At 50.8% G+C, this 27,692-nt stretch overlaps 9 protein-coding genes across 9 annotated transcripts; 4 read left to right on the plus strand and 5 right to left on the minus strand.

The window, feature by feature from the left end:
* Positions 1-345: 345 nt before the first annotated feature.
* On the minus strand, positions 346-2,019 carry VTN00DRAFT_7707 (uncharacterized protein; the record flags this gene model as incomplete). Its single annotated transcript, XM_069434480.1, has 4 exons — positions 346-1,117; positions 1,221-1,465; positions 1,592-1,743; positions 1,797-2,019. The coding sequence occupies 4 exons, from the start codon at positions 2,017-2,019 to the stop codon at positions 346-348; spliced, it is 1,392 nt and encodes a 463-aa protein (XP_069285973.1).
* An 822-nt stretch (positions 2,020-2,841) lies between these two features.
* On the plus strand, positions 2,842-5,034 carry VTN00DRAFT_7708 (uncharacterized protein; the record flags this gene model as incomplete). The annotated part of the gene is made up of 5 exons (XM_069434481.1): positions 2,842-3,089; positions 3,183-3,596; positions 3,661-4,086; positions 4,141-4,370; positions 4,427-5,034. 5 exons carry the CDS (start codon positions 2,842-2,844, stop codon positions 5,032-5,034), a joined length of 1,926 nt encoding a protein of 641 aa, XP_069285974.1.
* A 203-nt stretch (positions 5,035-5,237) lies between these two features.
* On the minus strand, positions 5,238-6,394 carry VTN00DRAFT_7709 (uncharacterized protein; the record flags this gene model as incomplete). The annotated part of the gene is made up of 2 exons (XM_069434482.1): positions 5,238-5,368; positions 5,464-6,394. The coding sequence occupies 2 exons, from the start codon at positions 6,392-6,394 to the stop codon at positions 5,238-5,240; spliced, it is 1,062 nt and encodes a 353-aa protein (XP_069285975.1).
* A 3,103-nt stretch (positions 6,395-9,497) lies between these two features.
* On the plus strand, positions 9,498-10,622 carry VTN00DRAFT_7710 (uncharacterized protein; the record flags this gene model as incomplete). Its single annotated transcript, XM_069434484.1, has 2 exons — positions 9,498-9,703; positions 9,779-10,622. The coding sequence occupies 2 exons, from the start codon at positions 9,498-9,500 to the stop codon at positions 10,620-10,622; spliced, it is 1,050 nt and encodes a 349-aa protein (XP_069285976.1).
* A 576-nt stretch (positions 10,623-11,198) lies between these two features.
* Positions 11,199-13,430, minus strand: VTN00DRAFT_7711 (uncharacterized protein; the record flags this gene model as incomplete). The annotated part of the gene is made up of 9 exons (XM_069434485.1): positions 11,199-11,471; positions 11,577-11,820; positions 11,904-12,050; positions 12,162-12,324; positions 12,471-12,699; positions 12,769-12,877; positions 12,985-13,100; positions 13,164-13,202; positions 13,269-13,430. 9 exons carry the CDS (start codon positions 13,428-13,430, stop codon positions 11,199-11,201), a joined length of 1,482 nt encoding a protein of 493 aa, XP_069285977.1.
* Positions 13,431-14,483: 1,053 nt separating this feature from the next.
* Positions 14,484-16,645, plus strand: VTN00DRAFT_7712 (uncharacterized protein; the record flags this gene model as incomplete). The annotated part of the gene is made up of 5 exons (XM_069434486.1): positions 14,484-14,718; positions 14,800-15,092; positions 15,160-15,256; positions 15,325-15,962; positions 16,037-16,645. 5 exons carry the CDS (start codon positions 14,484-14,486, stop codon positions 16,643-16,645), a joined length of 1,872 nt encoding a protein of 623 aa, XP_069285978.1.
* Positions 16,646-17,085: 440 nt separating this feature from the next.
* On the minus strand, positions 17,086-20,243 carry VTN00DRAFT_7713 (uncharacterized protein; the record flags this gene model as incomplete). The annotated part of the gene is made up of 4 exons (XM_069434487.1): positions 17,086-18,766; positions 18,828-18,998; positions 19,057-19,467; positions 19,546-20,243. The coding sequence occupies 4 exons, from the start codon at positions 20,241-20,243 to the stop codon at positions 17,086-17,088; spliced, it is 2,961 nt and encodes a 986-aa protein (XP_069285979.1).
* Positions 20,244-22,077: 1,834 nt separating this feature from the next.
* On the plus strand, positions 22,078-24,681 carry VTN00DRAFT_7714 (uncharacterized protein; the record flags this gene model as incomplete). The annotated part of the gene is made up of 2 exons (XM_069434488.1): positions 22,078-22,731; positions 22,801-24,681. The coding sequence occupies 2 exons, from the start codon at positions 22,078-22,080 to the stop codon at positions 24,679-24,681; spliced, it is 2,535 nt and encodes an 844-aa protein (XP_069285980.1).
* Positions 24,682-25,557: 876 nt separating this feature from the next.
* Positions 25,558-26,635, minus strand: VTN00DRAFT_7715 (uncharacterized protein; the record flags this gene model as incomplete). The annotated part of the gene is made up of 2 exons (XM_069434489.1): positions 25,558-26,224; positions 26,295-26,635. 2 exons carry the CDS (start codon positions 26,633-26,635, stop codon positions 25,558-25,560), a joined length of 1,008 nt encoding a protein of 335 aa, XP_069285981.1.
* Positions 26,636-27,692: the final 1,057 nt, after the last annotated feature.

Genomic DNA, 27,692 nt, shown 5'->3' on the forward strand with positions numbered 1-27,692 from the left:
AAAGAAAAAGGCAACCTTTTTAAGGGTATTCTCACCCGAGACGGGTCTAAGCTATCTTCCATTTGCTAGATCTTTAAATTCCGGTTTGAGTGGCAGCCATGTATCAGATATCTGAATTATGAGCCCTTACTAGCTGAGATTACTATGGTTGGTTTGAATTGAGATTGACCTTTCCAATAAATTTTTAGGCAATTAAGCTAATATAGCCGGATAGAAATGCAGTATTGTCAATTGTAGATAATATAATTTCTGTCCTTTATTCTTCTACTTTGAATACTGGTAATCGAGCTGGTAAATGGATACTGTATGTACATGTAAGAAATTTAACTCAGCAAGCTGAAGGTATTATTTCACCGGCCATCTCGGCTTCACCTTTTCCTGGAGGCCTGCTCTTTGCACTACATATTTCGCTCGCACCTGTGCGTCCTTCCAGATTTCTTCCACATCCATGGTCGTCAGCGAACCATCCGCAACGACGACCTTCCCATCAACAACGACCATCTCAACGTCTCTGCCCGTGGCCGTATAGACGATCGCGCTGACAGGAGAGAAGAACGGTTGGAGATGAACCTTCCTCATGCCAATGGCGACAAAATCCGCCTTCTTTTCAACTTCCAAGCTGCCAATCGACTTCTCAAGCCCAAGGGCATTGGCCCCGTTTATCGTCGCCATCTCAAGGACTGTCTCAGCCGGGACGACGGTGGGATTACCGCTCTTCGCCTTGTGGATGACATCAGCCAGCTTCATTTCCTGCAGCAAGTCGCATGTATTGTTGCACGGAGCGCTGTGAGTCCCGATCCCTACGTTCACCTGAGCTTTCAGGAGGTCTGGGACGCGGCATATCCCCGACGCGAGCTTCGCGTTCGAGGTTGGGCAGTGCACCACGTGCGTCTTCGTCTGCGCCAGCATGTCGATATCCGAGTCGTCCAGGTGGGCCATATGGACAAAGACGGTAGAGGGACATGGTAATCCTACGGACGAGCAGTACGACATGGGCCTGTGGGATTGGGAAGCAAAGAATGCTCTGTCAGCAGCAACCTCGGCACAGTGCATCGTGATCGGGATGCCCTTCTCTGGGGAAATTGATGTCATCTCGCGGTACAAAGCATCCGATACTCTGGCGTAGATAATTTTATCAGCCTGATACACTGCTAGGAATCGATGCGCATCTTGATTACGAGTTCTGTTGCTCGAAAGGGTTTAATGACCGAGATACATACCCGCCCGGCGTTCTGGCACCGAACCAGACACGGATCCTGTCATTAGCGGCGCGATCCCATTTCTCCCACATCTTCACGGCGCCTAATAAAGATGTTTCACGATCTTCCACTAGGTCAGGGTGCATCGCCCATTTGGGATCCTTGGCATACGTGGCGATGTCCATGACGATTTTCCCAAGACAGCCCCTGATGCCGCTCTCCTCGACGGCTCGACAAAGGCCATCAAATCCATAGCGGTCAGAGAACTGAATTCTTTTGGTCAGTAACATATATGCCGTGCGGGGATGTAGAGAACAAAAAAATATGTCGACCACAGTGCCAGTTTCTGGCATATACTCCGCTGGCGTGTGACGGAATATATAGGTACTGACCATACTCTCGAGAAAGCATGTGGTCCCCGACTTCATTATCTCTTCGATGCTGAGACGAGCTGCTGAATAGCCATCTTCCCCGGTGAAATTGCCCTGCAGGACCCATATCCTTCCGCAGAGCCAGGAAACAAGCTCCAGGTCATCCGCCGTGCCTGTTCCACATATCAGCAGGGTCCAACAAGCAAACACGCCAGGTGCTACCTACTTACCCTTAACAGCGTCCGTGCTACATGCATATGCGTGTTAATCAAGCCTGGGATGATGATGCGACCTTCCAGGGGAGTGACATCCTCGTGGGGGTACTTGTTTGAAAGGACGTCTGTTTTGCCAATATCCGCGATTAATGTGTTTCGAACGAGGATTGCGCCATCGGTGATAATTTCCATGGAGGGATTAACGGTGACGATAGTTGCATGAGAGTAGAGCATGGCACGAGGGAAATATGGTGGCTGGCAGGGGCTGAGATCTCCGTCTTTAACCGCTCTGCATCGCCGCGAGGGGCAGATAGGACAAGTCTAGTGTCTGATATGCCGGTCATGGATCCCACGAGGGCGACACGCATGTCATTATTATAGTTCGGCTTCGAGCAGCCTCTCGCAGCCGTGAGGTTCTCGTAGAGTGGAGTATGAACATCGGTGGGCGGCGAACTGCGATAAAGGCTAGATCTCTGCCGGGGAAAGCAGATGAGGCACGCACGCAGCATCTAAAAGCCCCAGGGACCGTGAAAATTATGCCTTGGTGGTAATCTCTTCAGACTCTCACTAGGAAACATAGATTCGACCGATCCGGGACATGCACGATGTTGCTGCTCGAGTCTGCAAGGCTCCCGAGGCACAGCGCGGTGTCTCGTGAGGGGAGAACATCGGGCGTCCCCCGCTCGACACGGCCCAAGCCTCATCTTGATGCAGAACGTCTTCGTCCCCTCTTCTAGAAGCCTCAGACCGAGTGCCCTGCATCCAGCCTGGCCTTTCGAATTTTCACTTGTCCGTCCGTTACCAACAGCTTCTGTTCCGCTGTAACCTCCCCCACATCTAGCTAACAGATCGCACGGCTCCAGCTGGGACAGCTGAAATCCGGCACGCGCTGATTGCAACCACAGGGTCCGCTCTCCGCTGATAAGAGTCGACGGCCCTCTCCACAATTTTATCCACCTTTATTTAGAGGCGGGATCATCAGCCCGGGAGCACACAGCGATCGCTCGTCTCTCGATTTCTTTCCTGCTTGCATTCGGCCCGCGCGGAACCAGCCTCATGGCCCAAACCACAACCGAGGCGAAAAAGGGCTCCCGCTCGTGGAACGGCAATAATAATGATCATAACAACAACAACAATGCCGGCCAAGACGGCAGCAAATCTGAAGCCGGGACCGGGAACGATGCCGCGCGCCCCAAGACTCGGATCCGGCGATCCATGACAGCATGCAACACCTGCCGCAAACTCAAGACCCGGTGTGATCTCGAGCCGCGCAGTCATGCATGCCGTCGCTGTCTGTCGCTAAGGTTAGAGTGTACACCGTGCATCATACCTGTTTTCCTCATCGTATATAGTGCAGCGAAGTGCTCCCTTATGCTCGTAGCTGACATATAATGCAGGATCGACTGTGAGCTGCCAGAGGCACCGGACCGGTATCAGGACAATGCGCTGGCCTGGCCGGACGCTTCCGCTGTCATCCCGTCGTCAATTGAGGAGCGTCTTAGCTCCCTGGAACGGAGCATGGGGGAGTTGACGAGCATGATGCGCCAGATTCTGGAACGCTCGCCCAACCCATCCCGCAGTTCCACTTCGAGATCAACGATGCTCTCTCGGAGCTTCGAGTTAGAGGACTCTCCTTCAGAAGAGGGCGTCCGTCTGTCTCTCTACGTCCCGAAGCCGGTGCACCTGATCAGGGAGCTGCAGTCAGAGTTCTTCGGAGCCAAGGAGGACTTCACGTCTGAAGCCCATCTGCTTGGGGACATTGTCACCAAAGGATTGATCGATTCTAAACTGGCCAAAAGGCTAATACGACTGTGTGCCAGCACCTCTTTCTCCCTTTCTGTGCGCTACGTGAGATGTAAGCTAATGAGGTCGAAGATTCGTGGAGCATTTCGGGCCCTGGGTGTCAATACACAGCACTGCCGATCTACCGCCAAACCTAAGACAAAACGAGCCCTTCCTGTTCAGTACTGCCTGCCTGCTTGCCTCTCGCTATGTCCCTGGCATTGCTCTGCCCGTTATTCACGCTATGTATCTTCAAGTACGGCGGTTATCGGCTAGTGTTTTATGGAGCGCACCACCGCTGAAGTACGAGTCGCTTCAAGCGTTGACGCTTCTCTGTTTGTGGACTGCAACTGTACAGACAGAAGTTCCTATGGACAGCTGGTTGTTGAGCGGGATCTCAATCAACCACGCGATCATATCCTTCGAATTTCTAGATCGAATACCGGCAGAACCGGTGGTGACAGATGACATGTTAAAAAGGCTGCGGTTATGGAACGCTCTCTGCTTGACCCAGTTGCAGTATGTTTTGTCGCTGTCATAGTCGCGGATACAACCAGCTCACTCTTTGAACAGCTTCGCAATTGGGAATGCTCGTCCTTTTAATCTTCAGCAGAAGTACCTCGATCACTGCTCGCGGATTCTGGAGCATCCAGGAGCAAGGTTCGATGACGGGAGAATGGTGGCAGAGATTCAGTTGTATTCTATCACCTTAAGCCTGCAGAACAACAACCAACGCATGCAGCGCGGTGACACTGAGTACGAGGAAATAGCTCAGTGGAAAACGGATTGGGCGCATCTTTTTAGTAGGAACCCCCTTCACTTTATCACTGTGTCGGTCTCGGATATTGACAGAGCGCAGCGGATGAACCTCATTCGACACTTGAACTGGGCCTCTGGTTCTGCCAGTTGCTGCTTCATCGAACATCACTGCGACTCCAACCAGATTCCGATAAACTTTTGCCAGAGATCCTCAAAAACTCAAGCCTTATCTTATCGAGGTTCTTGCAAATCCAGCCGTATATTGCCGTGGATTTTATAGACCACATATTCTTCGTGGTTGACTACGCTGCGCTAACCCTGTGCGAATTCAATATTATGGACCCTCTTATAGACCAGATCCAGGCGTTCCTCGTCCACTTATCTCCAAATGAAGAGCATATAGCATATCGATTTGCATGTATTATTAACGAGCTTAAGCGGCGCTCTACCCAGGCGGCGCATCAGCAGTCCGATGTTGCCAAGAACACGCAATTTATGGACGCCCGTAGGGTGAACGCAGAGAACACCGAATTCATGTCATCTTTGATGGACACGATGCCAGGTGGATACGGCTCCCTGGAACAGCTCCTTGCAGGTTTTGTGCCGTCCCAGTCGGCCCCAGGGACAATTTATGAAAATGTCCCCAATGTCCCGATTTCCAGTGGAATGACAACGGGTATGCTGCAACAATATCAGGGTGACCGGTAGGGAAACATGCCCTAGTCCTTGGTTAGCTACAGGAGGTGCACGATTGTGCAGCACCCTCCCCCGCTTTAATGTGACACGAATTTGGATATATTTCTGATACATACATATACTTAACGACGACGGCCTGGTGTCGGTATGGCCCTCAGTTGCCATCTAAGGATTGCACAAGCGATAGATAATAATGAAAACCAGTCTAAACCATCTCATGCGTCTAAGGTTGTCTTCTCGAACCTTAACCGAACCCACTCTGCGCACGAAATGGGCTCATATTTCGCAGGATGAACGTCATCGATACAACTTGGGAGGACACCACAAGTCTCATTGAAATTGAATCCTAAGAATATCTTGATCAGCAAAGTTTGGAATTCTGACTGGCCATATGGACATGGGTCTCTCTTTTCATTCTCTCTGATAAGCCGCAATACATACCGAAGAAAAAGGGCATCGAACACCGCTCGCAAGACTTGAAGTTTTTAGCGCGGTGGACAGTTGAGATGAACCGGTCGTTGGTGATTCGCATCATATAGTCTCCGATATTGACGACAAGCGTGCCCTCAATTGGTACCGCATTAATCCATTCACCGTCCCTGTTGAACAACTGGAGTCCTCCATTCTGATCTTGCCACAACATCGTGAAACACTGGAGGTCCGTGTGGCTCCCAATGCTCACATTCTCCAGCTCGTCCTCGGATGTGTGGGATGGGAGTGGCGGGTAATAGTTCAACGCGACAGCTGCATCAGGATGCGACGTCATTTTGTCGAAATAATCCTCTGGTAATCTGAGAGCCAACGCGAAAATTCTGATCAGACGACGTGCCAGAGATAGGCAACTTCGCCAATACGCCAGGACATGTTCCTTGAACTGAGGTAGATTCGCCGTCTGGACCCAACAGTAGACATTCACCCTGAACCCACGACGGATCTCCTCAGGGATGGCATCGACATCCTCCACGTCCGGATCATACAAGGGATCATACCGTATTCCGAAGCTTTCGCGGTGATCGATCGATTCCGTTTCGTTAACTCGGTTCGATTTTGGAGGATACCACCCATTCTTGAACTTGCAGTTCTTCTGATTCACCCACTGCTTGATCTCCTCCGGCTGGTGGAAGAAGGTCTTCGCCGCGTCAAGCGCATTCTGGATCACGTCGTCAGGAATCCCGTGGCCCTTTATATAGAAGAACCCGATCGTGGTCGCGGCGTCATAGATCTGGTCCGCAATATGCTGCCTGTCTGCGAGATTCTCACTCCATATACTTGTTATATCGATGATAGGGATCTCATCGGGTCCTGCGTCCCGTGGCGCGGCATTCCTAACCTTGCGGTATACAGGACCATAGGCCGTTGTCAGCTTCAGCATTTTGTTCCTATTGTGATCGGATGAGGAGTATGTTTGTATCTGTATATCTTCTGTAGTCATCCTGCTTCAAGTTTGATGCCAGTTTACTTTCAATAATGAGATGTCAGATCGATCTGTTTTCTTGTCGGGAAGTTGGGGATGTATGTGCCCTACATTTATGTATTCATCCCCGCCGAATGGCGCAGGACATATTCATTCTCGCAGAGACGCATGCATGGGAATTATGGTCTTTAAATAGATAGACACGCCTGCGACCAGCACACGGAGTCCACCGGACTCCCAACGGAGGAGTAGACTGTAGGCACCCGGTTGATCGACATGGGTAGGCGAGAGCTGGCTACCCAGGTACCCGTGTGGGCTTTTTATTTTCTGGGAGAGAGAAAGAGATTGTTTCTAATGGCATTTTCATATTAACTCCTGGACTTTCAGCAAGGATTGTAGACAGGAATCTGTTCATGTAGACGGTCTCCCGACGGTTGCCTGGAGCGAAAGAAGTGGATAGATGGTACGGATGGAATCTACACCGTTCGGTTCGATGAAGGGGAGGAGTGAAGATTTTACAGTGTACTTTTATATATCCTGACATGGAAAGATTGCTGGGAACATGAAATGCATAAACTAGACGCGTGCTGTCTCAAGGTTACCCTAGGTTCCCTACCTATGTAGGGAGTCGAGCGGTTCTTTCCGTAATTGGTCTGTTTTCGTCGGACCTCCGGGACGCTCAACGAGGTTTCCTGACTAGTCTATCGCTGCAGTCTACTGATAACCCGTCCTGTCTGCAGGTAGAAGGTATCCTTCTTACTCGATATTACACCCTGCGATGGTTGAATGGAATCGTTGATACTACTTTGATTGAATTGATAGAAACTTCATTGTCAAATTCTCTCCATTGATCGATAGTAACAACAGTACTTGAGGAAACGAAATCTTCGCTACACAGAAGGAGGTTCAGCCTGAGCGACTAGGGCCCCGCCACACGTTGGCCTCCCACATGTCGGCCTGCTTTTGCATCTCACAACATGATCCATTTCACATATTCATATTCATCGCTCGGAGCATCTATCTTGAAATCAATTATAGATAACTTCAATATCCCGGAAGCTTTTACATAAGAGACATATTCCCGATCCCCCCTTCCTTGATTGTTTTCCACTGCAGAACTGTTTCCTATGAATGGAACAGTTCGTCACTTTCTAACACATGGACGCCGGGGCTGTCGACTTTCTCGACGTTGATGCCCAATGCTAACAGGAGTTAGCAGAGACCTGAAGTACGCTCCTGACGGACGAGCATGGTTTGGAATTTAGGCTGCTTATTCGACATTTATCAACCTACAGTATGCAGACTCATATCAGCCATGACAAATTATGATCCCTTCAGGCTGCTCACGCGATATCCCTTGGGTAAGGTGCTCTCGACGCCACGTCTCGTTGCCAGCCAATTACTGGATCTCTGAAGATGTTCTTTCCCCAATTTTGGGGAGTGCCGCAAAATGAGCATATACACCCTTGTACACCGTAAGCACTAAGACTATCCCGGCCATATTGGCGTTCCCCCACTAAAGCATATTAGCGAGGTAGTCTCTGCGATTTCATGACTTGAGGGGGATACTGCTATTGCCGAATTGCCTTTCCCAGTTACTTGTGCCCAGTTTTGGTCTTTCTCCCGTCTAGGTCTCTTTCCTGAATCCAGCAGATTCTATTATATGGGCGGGCGTCTCAGCCAGCTCCGTGGAACGAACGTTGTCCGATTCAGCATTATCGCCGTGACAATCCCATTGTTACAATTAACTCCGTGACCCCTGGATACTTATCTTACATGTCAGATCGTTATCTCCCGAGGATACTGACAGAAACAGACTTAGAACAACACGTGGCCTGCCCTGTGAACCAACTCCATATTAATAAAGACGGCCCGTCGATCCTCCGTACGAACATAGCTTATACGGCCACACAGGCTCCGATCACCGAAGAGAGGAAACGTAGACACCGCTCTACTCCACCAAACAACTTCGCAGTCATGGCCTCCAAAGAGCAGTCCGATCGCTTTGTCTTTATCAATGCTCCAGCGCTGGTTTCCGCCGGCACACGGGAGGAACGTCGTCAGGTTCGGTCTCAGCTGATGCGTCGGCTGTACCAGGAGAGACAGAGCCCGAAAGGGCAATCCCCCGTGATAATTCATACCAACACAAGCAATTACAAGGGGGCTGAAGAGTCATCAACAGTCTGTCGTTGCGGGGATCATCGGTTTCCAAGTTCTTCCAGATCATCAGAGTTAGACCGGACGACTCAGATTCGAAAACAACCGCCTTCGTCCCGCAGTGATAGTAGCGACAGTTCTTCTATCAGTCCTCCTCTCCGCTTTTCAAAGATAAAGATAAGAACCGGGAATGGGTATCTAGTATGCAGTCAGTGTGGTGGGAAACTGCTAGTCGAAGGGTCGAAGAGAAGGACAAAAGGTCATAACAACCGCAAAGACAATACTTCATCCAAGCCAAAGCTCCCAGCAGCTATTACCACTAATGCTGCCAAAGGAGTTGATAGTCCTTTGATAGTGGCGTGTCTTGGTTCGAGCAAGTTCGATCCGTTCGGGGGGGAGGGGAATGATCGTGAAGAACACGGATACCATGAGCTAGCGGATCATCGTAAGTTCACTATCACTTTTGTTTGAATCCTCTCTTCCCCCAGAAAGAAATGGTTAGATGGTTTATGAGCCTTGGCGGAATGGGCTCAGTCTTACATATTGACGGATTTGATCTGGATAGGCGTTGGATAACACGGCTACCTGCTATGAGGGATAGAACTGACCCTTCCTAGTTATCAACGGACTGATGTCCTCAGTGCGACGGACGAATAGCTGGCCACGCAGACTCTTTAATACCTACCTGAAAAATCGATGGAGTCCCTTACTCATCCATTCCATGTGCCTATGCGCCTCCGTCCACCTCGAGCGAACAGCGCGAAGCAACGGTGCAGTAAATTATCCGAGTCGATCACTCGAACAGTTGTATTACAAAGGTCTAGCCTTGAAGACACTCCAGACGGCCATTTCTAAGCCCCTAATTGACAGGGCCGTTTTCGATGCGATGATATTGTCCATTTCCATGCTCGCAATTCACGATGACATCCAGGAAATCTTGGTGAAGGACTACAACCCGTTCAATCCCCCCTTGAGGGATTTGCAAGAGCTTGACTTTTACGGCTTTATCTCATTCCACCCGGTGCATTGGAATGCGGTTCAGGATCTGATAGTACAAAATGGGGGCTTTCATACGATCAAGCTGTTTGGGGCACCGTGGATGCTTTCATAGTAAGTGATATCCGTCTATAACCTATGGGAGATAGTATTTCCGGCCACCTGATGTATGCTGACTGAAACTGAAAGTATCTCCCTAAAATATGCTTCACTTCTGTGTACAAAACCTGCGTTTCCTGTTGTTGACGCTGAAGGGAAGTCATGTGGGAGCCTTTCGCCATTGCGGATCCTACGAATCCCCGCGGAGCCCTGCCATAAAACATGCAGCGGGGGATTCCGTCAGCTCCAGACGCTCCAGATCAAGTGGACCATTGTCAGAACTTTTCTGGATCTGTCTGAGTTTGCACAGGCAATAAGGATATTTGTTAAGAATTTGAAACAAAATATGAGCGATGGTCCAGCCGTGGACCGATTTGGTGATACACGAAACGAGGTCCAACACCGCATGCTTTGCCTTCCAAAACCAGACGATCCATTGGGTTTCATATTCAACACTTGTGATATGCCGGGAAAACAAATCGCCAGAGAGCTCGATGTCTACCGTGTCTGTTGGCTAGCAGCTAGAATCTTCACTACCCATGTCACGTTCCCGCTGCCGTGCTTGAGACCTTTTCGGGAGAACCTGCTGCCCCAGCTTCAAGGAACAATCTCTAAAATCCTTGACCACCAGGCTAATGATAATGGTAGCAATGAGAGTGATGTACTTGAAATCCTCTTGTGGTGCACCATGATCGGCGGGATTGCAGCGGAAGATGGGGCTCCTGCTCGTCGTTTGTGGTATGCTTTCCAGCTCAAAAGGCTGTATCTTTCACTCAACATTCAGTCGTGGACAAGGATGCAGGAGCTAATGCGCTCTTTTGCATGGGTGGATGTCGGGTGCGATAATGCTGGATATAGTTTGTGGATGGAAGCACAGCGTGTGGAGGACTATCGCGCTCCGCTAGAAGAACCTTGCGTTGTGGAAATTGCATGATGGATGGTACGGGACTGATGGCTTGACCTCCTTAAGGAGGAAATTGTGATTAGCTGGATTCTGGTGTTCGACATATGGTTTCAAACGACCGGAGATGGACTCGAGTTCTATTGTCACCTTCGCTAGGTTGCATCCATAGTGTCTGAGTTCACATATCCGAAGTGCGCCACTTTCTTCACGACCTCCGAAAACGAGAATTTTATTTGACATCCCCAACAGGCGAATGAAGAGATTACTGGTCTCTTGGTCTGACCGTTGTCAACCAAGCCTATTTGATGCAGGATGGAACTAGGACCAAGGCGGCTTTTATGGCCTGAATTCTTGTCTTTTCTGTAGGATCAATGGAAGCAAAATATAATTGATTGAAAGGTAGGCACTCCATATTTTTTTTTTTAAGCCGGCAGTCCTGCTGCGGAACCCTTCCCCAAAAAAGTCCCAGCTGAGAAGTGATAAGCAAAGAAAGTTATGATAAAGACATTCTCACCATTGTCAGGTCATCGAGCGTCGCGGCTGCAATTGTGACCAAATTTTTGATAAAGATCGCAATTTCCGAGACTCACGAGACTAAATTCCGTTTCATTTCCCACATATGCCGCTTCCTCCAAGATTAGCCGTGGGATAAAACGCCTTTGGAAGACCGCTTCCCATCGGAACTGCGATATTCCCGCTTGAGTCCGCCGTGACAGTCGTGCAGGAATAGATCTCCATCAGCTCCTGGCCGGAGGAATAGCCCGTCCCTCCCAGCGAGAGTGTGTATGAGCTACCGGAGGATCCAAGGTTGGACAGCACGGTGGTAACGCTTCCTTTGCGTATCGCCAGTGTGGTTGTGTCTTGGTAAATTGGGTATGTCTGGCGGAATTCTTGTTAGTATATATACTGGTCGTGCTGTACCGTATAGCAAATTGGAAACGACAAGTATATTCTATATAAATAACCACTTCCGGTCAATCTCACCTTATACGTCAAATACTCGTCACCATCCACACTTATCGCATGATTGCGGATCTGGTTTGAGACCGCAATGAACATGTAAAGCTCAGTGGTCGTGGAGTAGCCGGATAGCCAGACCGCTTCCCGGTTCGCGGGGTCGTTTCCGCCGCTGTAGTGCTGCTCCTGGCCGGCGTAGATGATGGGGATGCCATCCGATAGGATGGTGAATGCGAGCGCGTTTTTGGCGAGGGATATGTCGCTTGTATACCTGTCTATTATTAATACCAGGATAGCTTGTGGATATTTTGTTTCTGAAAAATAACAGTCAGAGAAGGAACCGATTCAACCTACGAAGCAAACCTCGGATTATCGTGGTTCTCAACGAAGGTGCCTAGGAGCGTCGAGTCCGCGCATTCCGACTTCACGGTGTTGATCATGTTGTACAGGTCGCTGATGCTGCCGCTTGTGGAAGAGAAGGCTCTGAGGAGGGGGTAGTACCTGTACAGTACATTTACGTGTACGTATGTACATGCAGGGTCAGATGCCATTGCTTTATATAAAGCTGCCATAAGGGTCATATTGAATGAGGTTGAAAAAAAAAGACCTTACATCGGATAATTCAACACCCCATCCAAATAGTTCTGATAGTCGCAGGTGTAGCCGGGATCACCGTCGAAGACTTCCCCCACGCAGTAGACGCCCGCGGCGTCGTTGTAGCCCGGCCAGAAGTCCTTCTGGACGTGTCTGACGGTGTCGATGCGGAGGCCGTCCACTATATTTCAACTCAATTTAGTGTATTTATACATATACATATACATATACATATACATATACATATACATATACATATACATATACATATACATATACATATACATATTTAACACAGACATGCAGACAATTGGGGGAAGAACTCACCAGAATAATTACCCACCAACCCCTTTACCCAGCTATACCACATATCCTGCACGTCCGACCTCGTGGTATCCAGATCGGGTAGAGAGACCGTCGAGTCTCCGAGCCAGCAGTCCTCGACGTTGGATTGGTCGTTGTAGTTGCTGATCGAGCAGTATGGGTGGAAGTATTTTTGGTCGTTGAAGGGTTTGAAGACGGTGTAGTCGACGGAGGAGCCGGGGCCGGCGTAGCCCTGGTTTTAGGTAGTTATTTATCAGTATGGTTGTTTTCCGGGGGAAGGGGGGGGGGGGGGGAAACGCACCATGTGGTTCGCCACCACGTCCACCATAAGGTACATCCCGCGGTCGTGGAGGGCGGAGGAGAGAGCGCGGAGGTCGTCTGGTGTACCGTAGTTGGAGTTGAGTGAGTATCTATGGTGGTTCAGTAGGTTAGTTCGCTGTCTGTGGGAAATGACCGATGTAGTATTCTGCTCCCATCTTGTTGAATTTACGTTTCTTGCAAATTGGGTCAAACTCACACATCCTGCTGCCAGTAGCCATGATATGATGTCCCGTCTCCAGTGTCCTGAGGAAGGTTTTCGGTGACGGGGGTAATCCAGATGGCTGTGAAACCCATTCCTTGGATGTAGTCGAGCTATAGAAATAAAGTTAGGATTTATCACTGCTAGAGGGTTGAAATAGCAGGGAAATTACAGACATGATCGATTATTCCCTGCCAGGTACCGCCGCAGTATGCCTGTCTTGAGCGTTAGCCTTGCTCAATTTACCGTCATGTCTGAGAGAAAATAGAAACAAAATATACCCTCGCATTTGTATCGCAAGCAGCAGTGGTCGACCCGTCAGTCCTCGCAAATCTGTCCGTCAGGAGGAAGTAGACCGATTGAGAGCGCCATTGAGCAGGCGTTGCCGCGAGGGCGGTTCCAACCACAAAGGTGGAGAGGAACGAGAATAATCGAAGGTGCATGTTGGATAGGGAGCTATCAGGAACAGAGTACAGCTATTTTGCTTGCCAGATAGAATGTGACTGCTCTTCAAACGACATTTATGCAAGGCCATAAGGAGGCTTTTATATCCCAGGAACTTTTGACATTGTGAAGCGTGAAACCGAGATCGGAGGGTGTCAACGTCATCCCAGTTGTAAAAGGTACAGTGGTCAAAAGTTGATTCCATAGTCGATGGGAACTATTGTATGACTTGAAGGAAATAACCACCCCTGGCCCTGGTCGCGATGCGGGGTGCAGTGCAGAATTGCGGGATGAGGAGATGTGGAGGAGAGCCCTGCCATGTCATGTCATGTCATGCCGGCCAGGTGGCATATGCAACGCCGGACATGTAATCCATAGCAGTTAGAAGAGCGGGAAGTTTCCGAGTCATCCTCCATTAAAGCATGTCTGGTGAGTGAAAAAGGTGCATAATGCGGGGAGAAAAGACCGTACGGCGTCGCAGCATGCAGGGGGCGGGAAAGCCGTCGGAGGCGCCAGCGTCGCCGATACAACGTCGCTTCGACATAACCATCATTTTCATAACGTCACGCCTTATGCAGAGAAGGTTCTACGCGGTTTTCTAAAACTCGTTCTTTTCTTGATCTGATCGATCGGGCTCCACTCGCTGTGCCTTGTGATTATTAAATCTGCCTGACAGGGGGCGGACCCCTTCGGAGGGAAATCTCCGGACCTTGAACCCCCTTTTCTTCACGGCGTCATACTCTTAGCCCTGCAACAGGGATGAGGAAACATCTTCCGCGGCGGTTCGAAACGTACGGACGATCCGTCCTGATCTGATCTATCGTTATTTGCTTGCATTTGCTTGCATGTGAAACAAAAGCCATCGAGTGCCCCCGGCGTCAGCTAGCCACGTCGATATTATCGGTTACCTAATTCATAAAAAAATCATCTCAAAAATAAAGCCATCTGGTTCTAATATATAAGCCATATTGGGGATATCGAAACAAACGAAATCTAAACCTACCAATGCAGTATTTCACATTGACAATTCATATTGTTTCAGAAGAGCAATGATGCAACATTTACTGACGCTTTCTCTCCGCGCTCTTGGCTTGGCCCAAGCAGCAATCGCCACTCCATCTGCACCGGTTCTACCACGAGCAAGTGGATCTCTGGATTCATGGCTCGCAGCAGAGAGCCCGTACGCTCTTCAGGGAGTTCTCGACAATATAGGAGCGGATGGTGCAGAAGTATCGGGTGCCAAGTCGGGCATCGTTGTTGCGAGCCCCAGCAAGAGTGATCCTGACTGTGAGTTCAGCTCATACAAGAATTGCCAATATATCAAGTTCTTCTGTGGGCGATTTATGATCGATAACTGACATAAGCTAGACTTCTACACCTGGACCCGCGACGCCGCTCTGACCATCAAATGCCTGGTCGATCTCTTCATCTCCGGGGAAAACTCCACCGATCTGCAATCGCAGATCCAAAACTACATCAGCGCTCAGGCCTACCTGCAAACGGTGTCCAATCCCTCCGGTGATCTCTCCACGGGGGCAGGCCTCGGCGAGCCGAAGTTCAATGTCGACGAGACTGCGTTCACGGGGAGCTGGGGCCGTCCGCAACGGGACGGGCCGGCGTTGAGAGCCACGGCTATGATTGCTTATGCGAAGTGGCTTATCGTATGTATACTACTACAACAGTTTCTAGACCTAACCCAAATTTATGCTAACAGGAGGCTTTTTGCAGGCAAACGGACAAGCCTCAACTGCAGATTCTATCATCTGGCCAATCATCCAAAACGATCTCTCATACGTGACGCAGTACTGGAACTCTTCCGGATTTGGTATGTACAGCATAGCATCAGCATATCTATTCTCATCGTAACAAAACATATCTAATAAATCTCTACAGACCTCTGGGAAGAAATCCAAGGCTCCTCCTTCTTCACCACAGCCGTGCAACACCGCGCCCTCGTAGAAGGCAACGCCCTCGCCCAGCAACTCGGCCACTCATGTCCCAACTGCGTCTCCCAAGCCCCCCAGATCCTCTGCTTCCTCCAATCCTACTGGACCGGCTCCTACGTCCTCGCCAACTTTGGTGGCGGCCGCTCCGGCAAAGACGCCAACACCCTCCTGGGCAGCATCCACACGTTCGACCCGGACGCGGGCTGCGACGACGCGACCTTCCAGCCCTGTTCGGCTCGGGCGCTGGCGAATCATAAAGTTGTGACGGACTCGTTCCGGTCTGTGTATGACGTTAATTCTGGGATTGGGGTAGGGGAAGCTGTGGCTGTGGGCCGGTACCCTGAGGATGTCTATCAGGGTGGGAATCCCTGGTATTTGTGCACGTTTGCGGCCGCGGAGCAGCTCTACGATGCCCTGTATCAGTGGGATAAAGCCGGTGAGATTACCATCACAGATGTTAGTCTGGGGTTCTTTCAGGATGTGTACCCGTCTGCGGCGGTTGGAACCTACGAGTCTTCCTCGACAACGTATGAGGACATCGTTGCGGCGGTTAAGGCGTACGCGGATGGGTATATGAGCGTTGCGGTAAGTTACCTAAACTCTAGATCTTGTCTATTGGGAGACATGCTGGAGATCTATGTACTGACATATAAACCTAGCAAAAATACACCCCCTCAACCCTCTCCCTCGCGGAGCAATTCTCCCGCTCCGACGGCTCCCCCCTCTCCGCCGCGGACCTGACCTGGTCCTACGCCGCCCTCCTAACCGCCTCCGCGCGCCGAAACGCCATCGTCCCTGCATCCTGGGACTCCTCTTCTTCCGGCAACAACAACATCCCCTCCGTATGTTCCGCCACCTCTGCCACGGGACCGTACAGCACGGCGACGAATACGGTCTGGCCTGGCACACCGACCACCTCGACCTCGACTTCATCGTCATGCACATCAACGCCCACAGCTGTGGCGGTAACGTTCAACGAACGCGTAACAACCACCTACGGCGAGACGGTCTACGTCGTGGGCTCGATCCCCGCTCTCGGGTCCTGGAATCCCGATGACGCGGTCGCGCTGAGCGCGGATAAGTACACGAGTGATGATCCGTTGTGGTATGGGACTGTGTCTCTACCAGCCGGAGTTAGTGTTGAGTATAAGTATATTAAGAAGGAGAGTGATGGGGGTGTGGTTTGGGAGGGGGATCCGAATCGCGAGTATAGCGTGCCCGAGGGGTGTGGGGTGACGACGGGGTTGGTGAGTGATTGGTGGAGGTGATGAGGATGGTGCTGGTGGGAATTATCTATTGAGAAGATGGGATACATATGAGGCAGTTCTTTCGAGGCCTTGGATGTGTATGTCACTTGGGACTATATATGTAATGTATGCCTGCTGGGGTTTGATCTACAAAACGCAAAAGGAGCGATCTATGATGCTATGGGAAATTGGTTTGGAAAGCTAGCATAATAATTCATGAGAAATTTTAATATTTTAGATTTTCGACGCTCATCACTTTTGTGCATGACAAACCATGCCTTGCTTTATTTAAAGGAGTGGTCATGAGGATGAATAACAGCAAATTTCACATATATTCCCCCCTCTAGAGCACAAGAGATCCGATTGACTTTCGGAAATATTGCAGATAGAAAGAAGATAAGTAATCCCGTCCAGATCCACCACGATATCGTAGATAAATGGCTCATATCAGTAGACTTTGCTTACCACCTCAAGACCCAATCCTCACTCCAGGCTCCTTCCGAAGTGAGACCCTGGAGTCCGCAGATGAACAGGACCTTGGAGGTGGCGTTATATGACACGGACCCAGCAGGGACGGGTCTGTCATTCAGAGTCACCGCCGACGGAGCACTTGGGACACCCAGGACCGTGACGTTCGCGAGAGGGTTGTTGTCCTCGAAGGCTCCACTGACCGAGGCAGCAAGGCTGGAACGGGACGCGGAGAAGACAACGTTGAGCGTCGCACTCGGGTACAGGCTCTCTCCGTCGTCGACGTACAGATAGCCTGAGGCGGTGCCGTTGCCGCTGAGAGCGGTCAGTAGCGACCAGGGGGTGTTCCGCGCGTCTCGCGTCGTCAGGGCCGGCTCTTGCATGGGCAGAACGCTGCCGCCGCGCACGAAAACCGGAATGTGGCCAAGGGGTGCGGGGATGGTTGTGTTGACGCCGGGTTGCGCGTCGACGGCGGTCTGAGTGTACCAGTCGTACCAGACTTCGCCCTTTCCGACTCCGGGGAAGACACCATTCACGTAGTCGACCTGGGGCTGGAGGACAGGGACGACCATCAGAGATGGGCCGAGCAGGAACTGGGTCTCAACGGCGGCGAGGGAGGGGTCGTGGGGAAATTCCCAGGAGAGAGCGCGCATGACGGTCGATCCGGTGCTGTGGGCGAGGTACATCAGGGTGTAGATGTAAGGAAGGAGAGCGTAGCGGATCTTCATGGCGGCCTTGGAGGCTTCGATGACAGAAGCCCAGACGTATGGCTCCTGGGGAATGGCGGAGAGAACGTTGTGGTTGCGGTAGAAGGGGAAGAACGCGGAGAGCTGCATCCAGCGGTTGCAGAGCTCTTCGTCGGAGTTGCCGTTGAAACCGCAGGTGTCGACTCCAAACATAGGGATACCGAAGAGGGAGAAGGACAGAGCCTGGGAGATGGAGAAATACATGTACGCCCACAGGGACGTGTTGTCTCCGCCCCAATGACCGGCCCATTTACCGCTGCCGGCAAACGTTGAACGGCCGATGATGAAAGGCCGCTTGTTGGACCAGACTCTCAGCAGACCATGGTAGGTGGCGTTCAGAATCTGGTGACCCCAGAGGTTGTGCACATCATACTCCTGGACTCCGTCAATGTGAGTCGCGTTAGGGGAGACTGCGTGGACGGCAAGGTCATGACCAGTTTGCACATGGTTGATCACATAGGGAGGGTGATTGATATTGCGCACCCCGGGAGTGGGCGTGGTTCGCAGGTATGAGGTCGTCGTAGAGGTCGTAGCGGTAGATGTCGCTGCAGCTTGGCTTGAGGAGGCTGCCGAAGCGGAGGCGGCCTCAGTGGCGTTTGTGATGTTGAAGCCCTCTGGGTAATCATAGATAATGTTCCCTGGCTCTCCTGGAAGCCCAAACGGTGGGTGAACAGGGTTCAGGGTCAGATTGTTAGAACCACAGCTGCCAACGCAGAACGACGAGACCTCGCTCATGTCAATCCAGATTCCGTCAAACTTCACCTTCTGGTACCACATGACGAGCTCGTTTGCCCAGAAGTCGTTGGCTTTCGGATTATGCCAGTCGGGGAAGACAGTGTAGCCAGGCCAGACGGCTCCAATGTAGACACTTCCATCGGGGTTCTTCATCCAAACATCGTCGGCTGCACCCCTATTATAGGTCTCATACCTAATGGGAGGCATAAGCATTCATTTTTATTCATGGAAATACTAGCAATAAGGACACTTACGCATCAGAGGCATTCTCGGGGTTGGGAATATAAATTGCCGAATCGACAATTGGGATCCAGTGACGTCCATCCTGGTGCAGCTTCTCGAGGAACGTTTCGCCCTCACTGTAAGAAAACTGCACGGGATCGTTCTCAAAGTCTCGATAGAGTTTCATGTAGTCGATATCGGTCCTAGTTCGGACGTAATTCTTAGAACTGTCTTCTGAAGGTGATCGAACATCGAGCTTACCAGATGTTGTCTAGAGGAATCTGAAATTTCTCGAAGTTCGCCACGACGTCCGCCAGTTCCGACCAATTCTTATAGCCCCAGCGACACTGATGGAAACCCAGAGTAAAATACTGCTGCATCGCTGGCAATCCAACGGTGCTTATCTGGTAATTCTTGGTGACTTCCGCTTGTGATGGGCCAGAGTAGAAGTACAGATCGATACTGCCTCCTAGTGTCCGCCATGTTATGCTTTGAGGGCGCAGCAGGACCTCCTGGCCATGTGCATTTCTCAGGAAGACGCCATGAGAGAAAGATGCATATTCCTTTGAGTGATCGACTGCGTGGCTGGTAACTAGGTTGTAGGTTCCGTGAACCGGATCCACGTCATAGTATCGAGTGTCCAGATAGAAGGGATGAGTTCCATAGATATTTCTTAGCAAATGTTAGCTTGGCCAACGTTCTTCGTTCTTGCAGTTCAGGAATGCTTCCAGGCGGGGCTGGGATATTTACCGGTCAATTGGGTCTGCAGCGTCGGCAGCGTAGGTTGTTGCAGTGAAATTATTTCCCAGTCGCAGTCCATGAATACGCTCTCCCAGACCGTAGAGATTGTAGTTCTCAGGCAGGGCACTCACAAACTCGATGAACTGGTCCTCAAAAACCAGAACAGAGCCCTCCGTATCGAAGAGAATATCCCCGGTGGCTTTACGGATAACCTTGAAGTTGAAAGATGGGGTGTTCGACCAGGTAAAGATAAAATCACTCTTTGGGATTGATGCATCCGCTTCAATTGCTGGTTTGGGGACGATATTCTCGGAGAGCAGGTAATATGATTCATTTGAAGCATCAAGGTAGGTCGGAACGATATTGATGTTTAACCGATCAGTCGATTGGTATTCGACGGTCAGATCTAACGATTCCACATCCGTGCCGTATACATTGCAAGCTTCACCAGCGAGCTTTAGTGTGGCAGTGAAGCCAGACGCTGTATTCTGCAGGTTTGATGCAATGTATCCGGGGCAAACAACCTGTGCGTTGACGGCTTGTGGATCGTCGACGTTCGCAATTAAATACGCACCTTCGTCTGCTGATGCAGGTACAGTAAACTGTGCAGTAGCTGATGTCGCTGTCGTGCTAGTGCCAGGCGTAACGGCAGCACCAAGCGCCAGTGGCAGCCAGGCGCTGGCCAAAACAGCCGCGACGCTGAGCATGGTCTTTGTATGACCTTCGAGTCAAGGTCGTCGTCGTCTTGTGGTTGTGCTCAGAGTGACAAAATCACAACCCAGGAATTTGACCCGGCATCCTGTGGTTCTTATACCTCTTGCATCATGAGAGCTAAGGCTCATTCGGCATGTTCCGCTGCCAAAGACGGCTGCACGACATGCGGTATTACCTTCCATGCCGTCCACGGTTCTATCTCCACGTTAAAACCTCCGCTTTCTCCCCGACGCTAACCTTGAAGCTTCTTGCGGGGTCTGGGTAAATTGAGTGGGGGAGATTGAGTTTGGAGATTGCTTGCGAGGCTTCACCAAGGGTCAACCAGCAGGGGCTCTCATTTCGTCTCTCCCCATGAGGGAGCATAAGCCTTTACCGGAATACAACTGGAACATGATTTCCACACGTTTTCACAAGATATATGCCATGCAACCTCCTTGATTCGCATATAAGATAATTGCAATATTAGCTGTTCGGGAGCCATTGAGGAACATTTCATCATTGTTTCAAGCGTTTACCCGAGGGATAGCAGTAGTATGGAGGGCTCCATAGACAAATGTGGAGAATTTCGCTCCTCCACGGGATCTGTGTTCTGCACCGAAAAACACCGACGTTATGCTCCGGTGCGTTCACACAATGATTGGTGGAACGCCCGACAATTGGCCGAACCTGGGTTCTGCAAATGTAAATCTTGTGTCGGCCTCTTGTTTGTGAAGAACTGCATGGTCGGTGTCTGACTCCCGTGGGCCGCGCCGGTAGCCTGCCGAATATTAGGTATTGTTCTGTTCCTGACGCGCCTCGGTGCGGCATAGTAAGCAGCCTTTTTTCAAAAAGCCCGATACGACCATGCCCGACAAAACACGGCTTCTGCCGCATCATAAGAGCGGAATTTGGATAGTTTGTGTCTCATTTATACTGGAGGATTCCTTAAGGGTCATCTGTAACCGAATTGGGTTCTATGTCTCCCCAAGAACCCAGGAAAAGAGAACTGGTTGCCATGGTTAATTGTTGGGACTCTCTTTGCACGCTGAGAAGCGTTTAATAATTAGCCGCTGGCGTCTGGGACTGACGTTGTAGCGACCTGCAGCCGGGATCAGAGAGGATCATTGTCAGAGATGAGGCTAGACGCCAACCGGGGTTGAAGCCCTTTGCCATACAGAAGAGTATTAGCATATGTGGACCATAACAGAATGCTACAATCTTGCTGTGACAGCAACAACCTGATGTGCATTATTGAGGTTGAAGCATGATCAGAGCAAATCGTAGGAAGCTGCATTGCATATAATGTCTGCAGAACCATGCGGGGAGATGCACTCCCAGGCCACGGTCTATGACCAGCACGGTAATAACCAGCGAAGAATGTTCTCGGCTTCCCGAAGTGATGGCGATTCGAAAGTACTCGGGTTCGTTGAAGATCGACCCTGAAAGGGCCTTGATTGGAGTGGTTCCTGGACGAGTCAGCAGTGCTAAGTCCGACCACAAGAGGGCGGACGGAGATAAGTGCGCACTGCTCAAAATAGACGCTGCACTCATCGACGTCGATGTCATTCTCCAGACAAGCTTCTGAGTCATCGCAAAGTCCGCTCTGGCCAGCGAATCTCTTTGCTACGAGGAGCTGGTCTGAACGGGCGACGCGAGGCTGGACGCCCCAGAAAGGCGCAGTTCCAAGTTCTCGGCCTCCACCGGGCTTGACTAAGGATCTCTGATGCTCCCCGCCCGATAACCTCTCGCATTCAATGCTGTCTTTTCGCACGCCAGAGCTTCGATCTCATAGAGTATGCTGGATGTAGTCTGAGAATCGCATTCCAGCTGCTTCATTTCTCATGCGTCATGTCTCCCAGCCACGAGAGCCATCATGGGAACTCCCCTCCAGACCCGACGCAGACCGCCAGCCCGTCGACGGCCGATCATTCTCCTTCGAACGGCTCCTTACAGCAGGCTCACGGCAGCTCAATCGACTCCTTCACGCCTCCAGCCGTCTTTGCAGCGCGATCGAATCCTCACGTGCGTTCTGCATCGCACAGCTCGCAGCCCCGACTCAACCCGCGCAGCTGCGTCACTTGTCGCCGACGAAAGGTGCGCTGCAGCAAGACGGAGCCATGTTCGAACTGTGTGAAAGCTGGGATCGAGTGCGTCTTTCCCGGGCCCGGGAGAGCCCCTCGAAAGACGAAGCGGCCACCGGATGCTGAACTCCTCGCGCGGCTGAGACGTCTGGAGGGAGTCGTCGAAAGTCTTGGTGGAAATGCTCTTCTAAACGCTGCTTCTCCGGCTGCTTCCAGCGCGCCGCAGCCGACGAGTAAAGGGGACACCGCTAAAGAGAATCAGCAGGCCAACAGTGATCGCAGTGACTGTCCGAATTTCCTCGACACAGATCCTAAAAAGATTGCGACTGGTGGCAGAAAACAGGAGATTGGTAGGCTGGTGGTCGAAGAAGGGCGGAGTCGGTATGTCAGCAACAGATTCTGGGCTAGTCTGGGGGATGAGGTAGGTGAACGTGTCGTGATATTCCTGCCGTTTCTTTGTTCTGCGGCATATGACGCTGACCGATGCAAGATCGAGGAGATGCGAGACATCCTGGACCCCTCGTCGGAGGACGAGGACTACTACACCTCACCTGAGTCGTCCCCCACGAATCCGGGTTTCCACGACGGCTTTCTCTTCGGATACTACTCTCTGGCGCACTCGCTTCGTAACTATCATCCAACACCTACACAACTTTTCGTATTGTGGAAAACCTATCAGGAAAATGTGGCGCCATTGGTCACCGTCCTCCACCAGCCAAGCATCAGAAATCTTCTCATTGAGGCATCCACCAATCTGGACTCTCTGGACAAGAATTCAGAGGCCCTAATCTTCGCCGTATATTTCTCAGCGGTTATTAGCATGACCCCCGAACAATGCGTATCACAATTGGGGGAAGAGCGCGACGCTGCTCTTCATCGTTACCGATTTGCCGTCCAGCAGGCCCTGGCAAGGGCTGATTTCCTCAACTCCCAGAACTTGATGCTCCTCCAAGCGGCAGTCCTCTTCTTGGTTGCTGTACAGAGGCACGATGATACGAGATTTGTGTGGACAATGACTGCGGTCGTCATTCGCATTGCACAGGGCTTGGGCCTGCATCGTGATGGTACTCATTTTGGATTGAAGCCATTTGAGACTGAAATGCGCCGGCGGCTGTGGTGGCATATCTGCTTGTTGGATATACGCTCAGCCGAAAATCATGGGTCCGATCCTCAGATCCACGAGGCTTTCTATGATACCAGGCTTCCATTGAACATCAATGACGACGATATTTCGCCCGACTCGAAGGAGCCGCCTGAAGAAAGGGTTGGCTGCACCGATATGACCTTCACGCTTATTCGTGCCGAAGTAACGGTCTCCCTCCGTCGGCTCAACTACGCTCCCCCAAGGGGCCCATGTGCAGCGCGCGATGTCCAGCGTTCTATAGAGGAACGCGAAAACTTGATAGATGCATTGAACAAGCGTCTCGAAGAACGGTACGTCCGGCATTGCGACATGAGCGTACCTGTGCAGTGGGTATGTGCCACGCTTGCACGGCTTATTGTAGCCAAACTGTGGTTGGTGGTCCATCATCCTATTCTCGGCCACGATCACGGATCCATGCTCTCTCAAGAAACACGACAGCGTCTGTTTCTTACCTCGATTGAAGTTATCGAGTTTTCTCACCTTATGGAGACGAACGAGAACACATCCAAGTGGAGCTGGTTATTCAGAACCTACGTTCAGTGGCATGCGGTTGCTTTTGTGCTATCGGAGCTATGCGTGCGCCCATGCTGTCCTGTTGTAGATCGCGCGTGGATGGCAGTGAACTCGGTGTGGCGCGAGTGGGAGGTAGAAGCTTCGCAGAAGAAGGGAATGCCTTGGCGACCACTCTCGCGGCTCATGAAGCGAGCAGCCGCCTTTCGGAAACAGCAGCAAGAGCAGCTGCAAGCGCAGTTTGGATCCAACCCAGTGGCGTTCCAGCCCGGACCTGCACCAGCCCTTCCATCGGATGTTGGCACTGTTCCCAGTGCACCTCAGTTTCTACCCCTGCTAAAGAGATACCCAACATCTGGGATTCAGCCGTCCGCCCCGTTTACTTCACAAGAGCAGTCGCAAGGCATGCAGGCCAGTGGGATTGATATTGATCTCAAGAAGGGAACTCCCAACATCTTCAACGAAATGTTTCCTGATGGCTGGCTAGCTGGACCAAACATGGCCAGTTCTATTGCTCCTGGTCAGGCAGGAGCCGGTGTAAATGGGCCATATGCTATTTCAAATAACTCCATGGCACAGATTCCAGGGCAGGCTGATAACACGTCACAGCTCAACTGGGCGGAGTGGGATCAAGTCATGCGCGAGTTCCAGATGGACGTCCAACAAGCAGAGGGACCACCTCCTATGGGAAACGTCTCGGACTACTTCGTCGGATGAAAAAGCTGGCAACATGCGGTGTCTATTTGGTGGGTGTCTTTGTTGGGCATCTTTTATCTTCATGGCGCTTGCACATTCGGTTATGGGCGTTGTTGTAATGGAACTGAGGGCGAAGTCATTTTGTCAAATACCCCTGCTTCCGGATCTTCTCGTTTTTGGTGAAAATACTCTGTACAAAACGGCCGTTGTGATGCATTTGGTTACGAATACACGCTGTGGAATGTCTTTATGCTTTCGGTCATCATTGCTGAGAGCATGTTACTTCCCTTCGTTATATATGTGTTAGGGGCTTCTATCGGATATCTCCGGGCTTTGTTAATACGTTTACATGATTTCTTGTCGTCTGCTGTCCTACTTAAAAGTATTTGGATGGTCCGTTTTTCGTGATTCCCCTATGAATGATGTGCATTGTCGGATGCTTTCAATTTGAACTATTGGTTTCTACTATACAGTCTCTGACTGTCTCAGTGTGCAATTATTACGGTATATGTCTGGTTTATAGATAGCAGATTCACTCTCAGGACAAAGCTCAAAATCAAGGATACGGAGGTTCTTCCCTGGATTGGCTTATGCTTGCCTGGGTTATTGGAGTATAAGAGACCTGGATAGAATTTGGTGGATAAAGATCCAGAAGCCACTGTTGATATGTTTCTTCTCTCAATGAAAAGGTGCCATGTCTCAGAACCGGTACCTACACTTGAGGACGCATTGATCAAGGCTAACGCTGCTGTCGGCTTGAAACATGTCGATGTATTCAGTCTATATCGTTATCATTTCATTGCCATGGGATTGTCTGAACAGTAAATTCATCGACTGATATGAAAAACGTCGTTTCGAAATACAAAGTAGAGGAATGGAAAGACCCCCTCAACCAAACTACGCATGTACGCCATTCGTCTTGACACCACCATTGGTGTCTGCTTTCGACTTGCTAACCTCAAAGTCTACAGAAGTCATCCCGCAGATCCACTCCAACACAGGCTCGTACGCCAGCAGCATCGACGGCGCACCTCTCATGGCTCCCAGCAGGGCAAGCCACTTCAGCACCTCGTGGGCCCCGTGTCCGGCCTCCCGCTCCACCTCCTCGTACGTCAAATTCGTCATCCACTCCTTGTCACCCGCGACGAACTTCTCCATGAACAGCCGGTCCCATGCATGATTAACGAGCGGATGATGTCCCTTGTCAACGGGCCACTCATTCTTCCGCGCCATCTCCGTCTCATACTCTTCAAAGTCGACAAACAGATTCGGGTCCTCCTCCAGCACGCCCTTCCCCTCCGTCTGGTACCGTCTCATGCGGTTCAAAAACGCATCATCAGGCGACGCCTGGAACTCATTCCAGTACGGCGGCCAATGCGACAATCCGCCCGTCGCGAGGAACGCCACCTTCGTCTCCCCCGGAAGAGCAGTCTCTACCGCATCGCGAACCGCTTTCCCAAAGGCATACGCCCGCCAGTACGGGATCAACGGCGGCGTAAAGACGTTGATAAAGATCGGCACCACGGGACACGTCGTGCGTCGACCCGGGATCCATAATCCCCATCTCCATCAACACCCACGGCATCAGCAGATCGTTCCCATACTCCACGAGTCCCGTCCGTGCACAATCGAACCCCTTCCCCACCAGCGCTGCGAGCATCTTCTCCGCGATGTCCGGCGCCCCGGGGAACACCGTCCTCTTGTCGATCCGTAGGGCTTCCATCCACTGGTCCGCGGGTTCATCGTGAGAGTCGGCCACGGAGATGGCGATCGACGGCATCAGTTCGCGGAAGAAGTTCGCGAAGTGGTCGTCGAGGAAGGCGAAGATGACGTCTGGCTGGGAGGATTTCAGGGAGGAGCCCAGTTGCTTGGACGCGGTCTCGAGCTTCGTTCGGATTGATGGGTTCGCGGTCTCGGGAAACCCGATAGCCCCGGGGGCGTGGGACATGCCGACTGCGGCGACGACTTTGCCCATGTTGATTTGATGCTGTGTCGTGTCAGGTGTATGTATATTCTTTAGATACGTGTCTGTATATATAAAGAGAAGATGCATCCTGGAGAGGTCGGTGGATTAGGAAATAAGCAAGGAACCTCTTATTTCAACAATGTAAATGAACATATGTACCAAGCTAGGTATACATCCCCTATAGAACTGCGTTCCAAATGTATGTATAAGAAAAATCCCCACAGTCTCCTTTTTTAGTTAAATGTTGCCTGCATACCCAGTAAGCATCCCATCCCATCCATCACTAATCGGATCCTGCTCCCACTTCATCGGACGAACATCTAAATGTCTCGCTCTCCCAGTCAAACCCCGCCATAAAGATCCCTGAACAGAGAGAGGGAGGAGTTGGTCCGGAGATGTCCGCGTCGATAAACCCGGGCGGATAAAGCCGTGGAATTTTAGTGGCGTACTCCGCACTACTGCGTATGTAGAATGAGGTATGAGTTATCTTTCTTACCTAACCTAAGCATGGATCATTGAAGCTTGGATGGTTTAAGCGTTATTATTATTGATAATCGTATCGTATCATATCGTTATCATTATCCACGCCCCTCCCACTCTCTTGATTGAATCGATCGATCAAGTTGGGGATGGATAGGTACCTAAGATAGATAGATAGATAGATAGATACCTAGTAGACGGTGATTTTGCAGCTGTGCTACTCCGTAAACATACGCGAATGCATTCATGCTGCGCTGGATTTCCCCTCTACATGGAATGAGGTCCTTGCTTTTTTTTTCTCTCTCTTTTTAGGCGAGAGATGGATAATAATCTGCTTCTTGTCTAGTCTTGCCTTGCCCTGCCCTGCCCATGATATCGAACGATGTATGTCTTATCCTTCCCTTCCCTTTCCCCTGGTAACCGAAAATGGGGCATCTTATATACTTAATTGTTCAATTAGTTAGTCTGACGTTAGGTGTCCCTTCACCTATGTACTGTAGATTATACATTACATAGGCAGTCAAAGGCCTAGGATAATTAAGAAGTTGGGTAAGAAAGCGCTTAAGCTTTTTTTTTGGTATGATCT

The sequence above is a fragment of the Thermoascus crustaceus genome (genome assembly GCF_041956765.1).
Source record: "Thermoascus crustaceus strain CBS 181.67 unplaced genomic scaffold VTN00scaffold_5, whole genome shotgun sequence".
NCBI classification, from domain to species: Eukaryota; Fungi; Ascomycota; class Eurotiomycetes; order Eurotiales; family Thermoascaceae; genus Thermoascus; species Thermoascus crustaceus.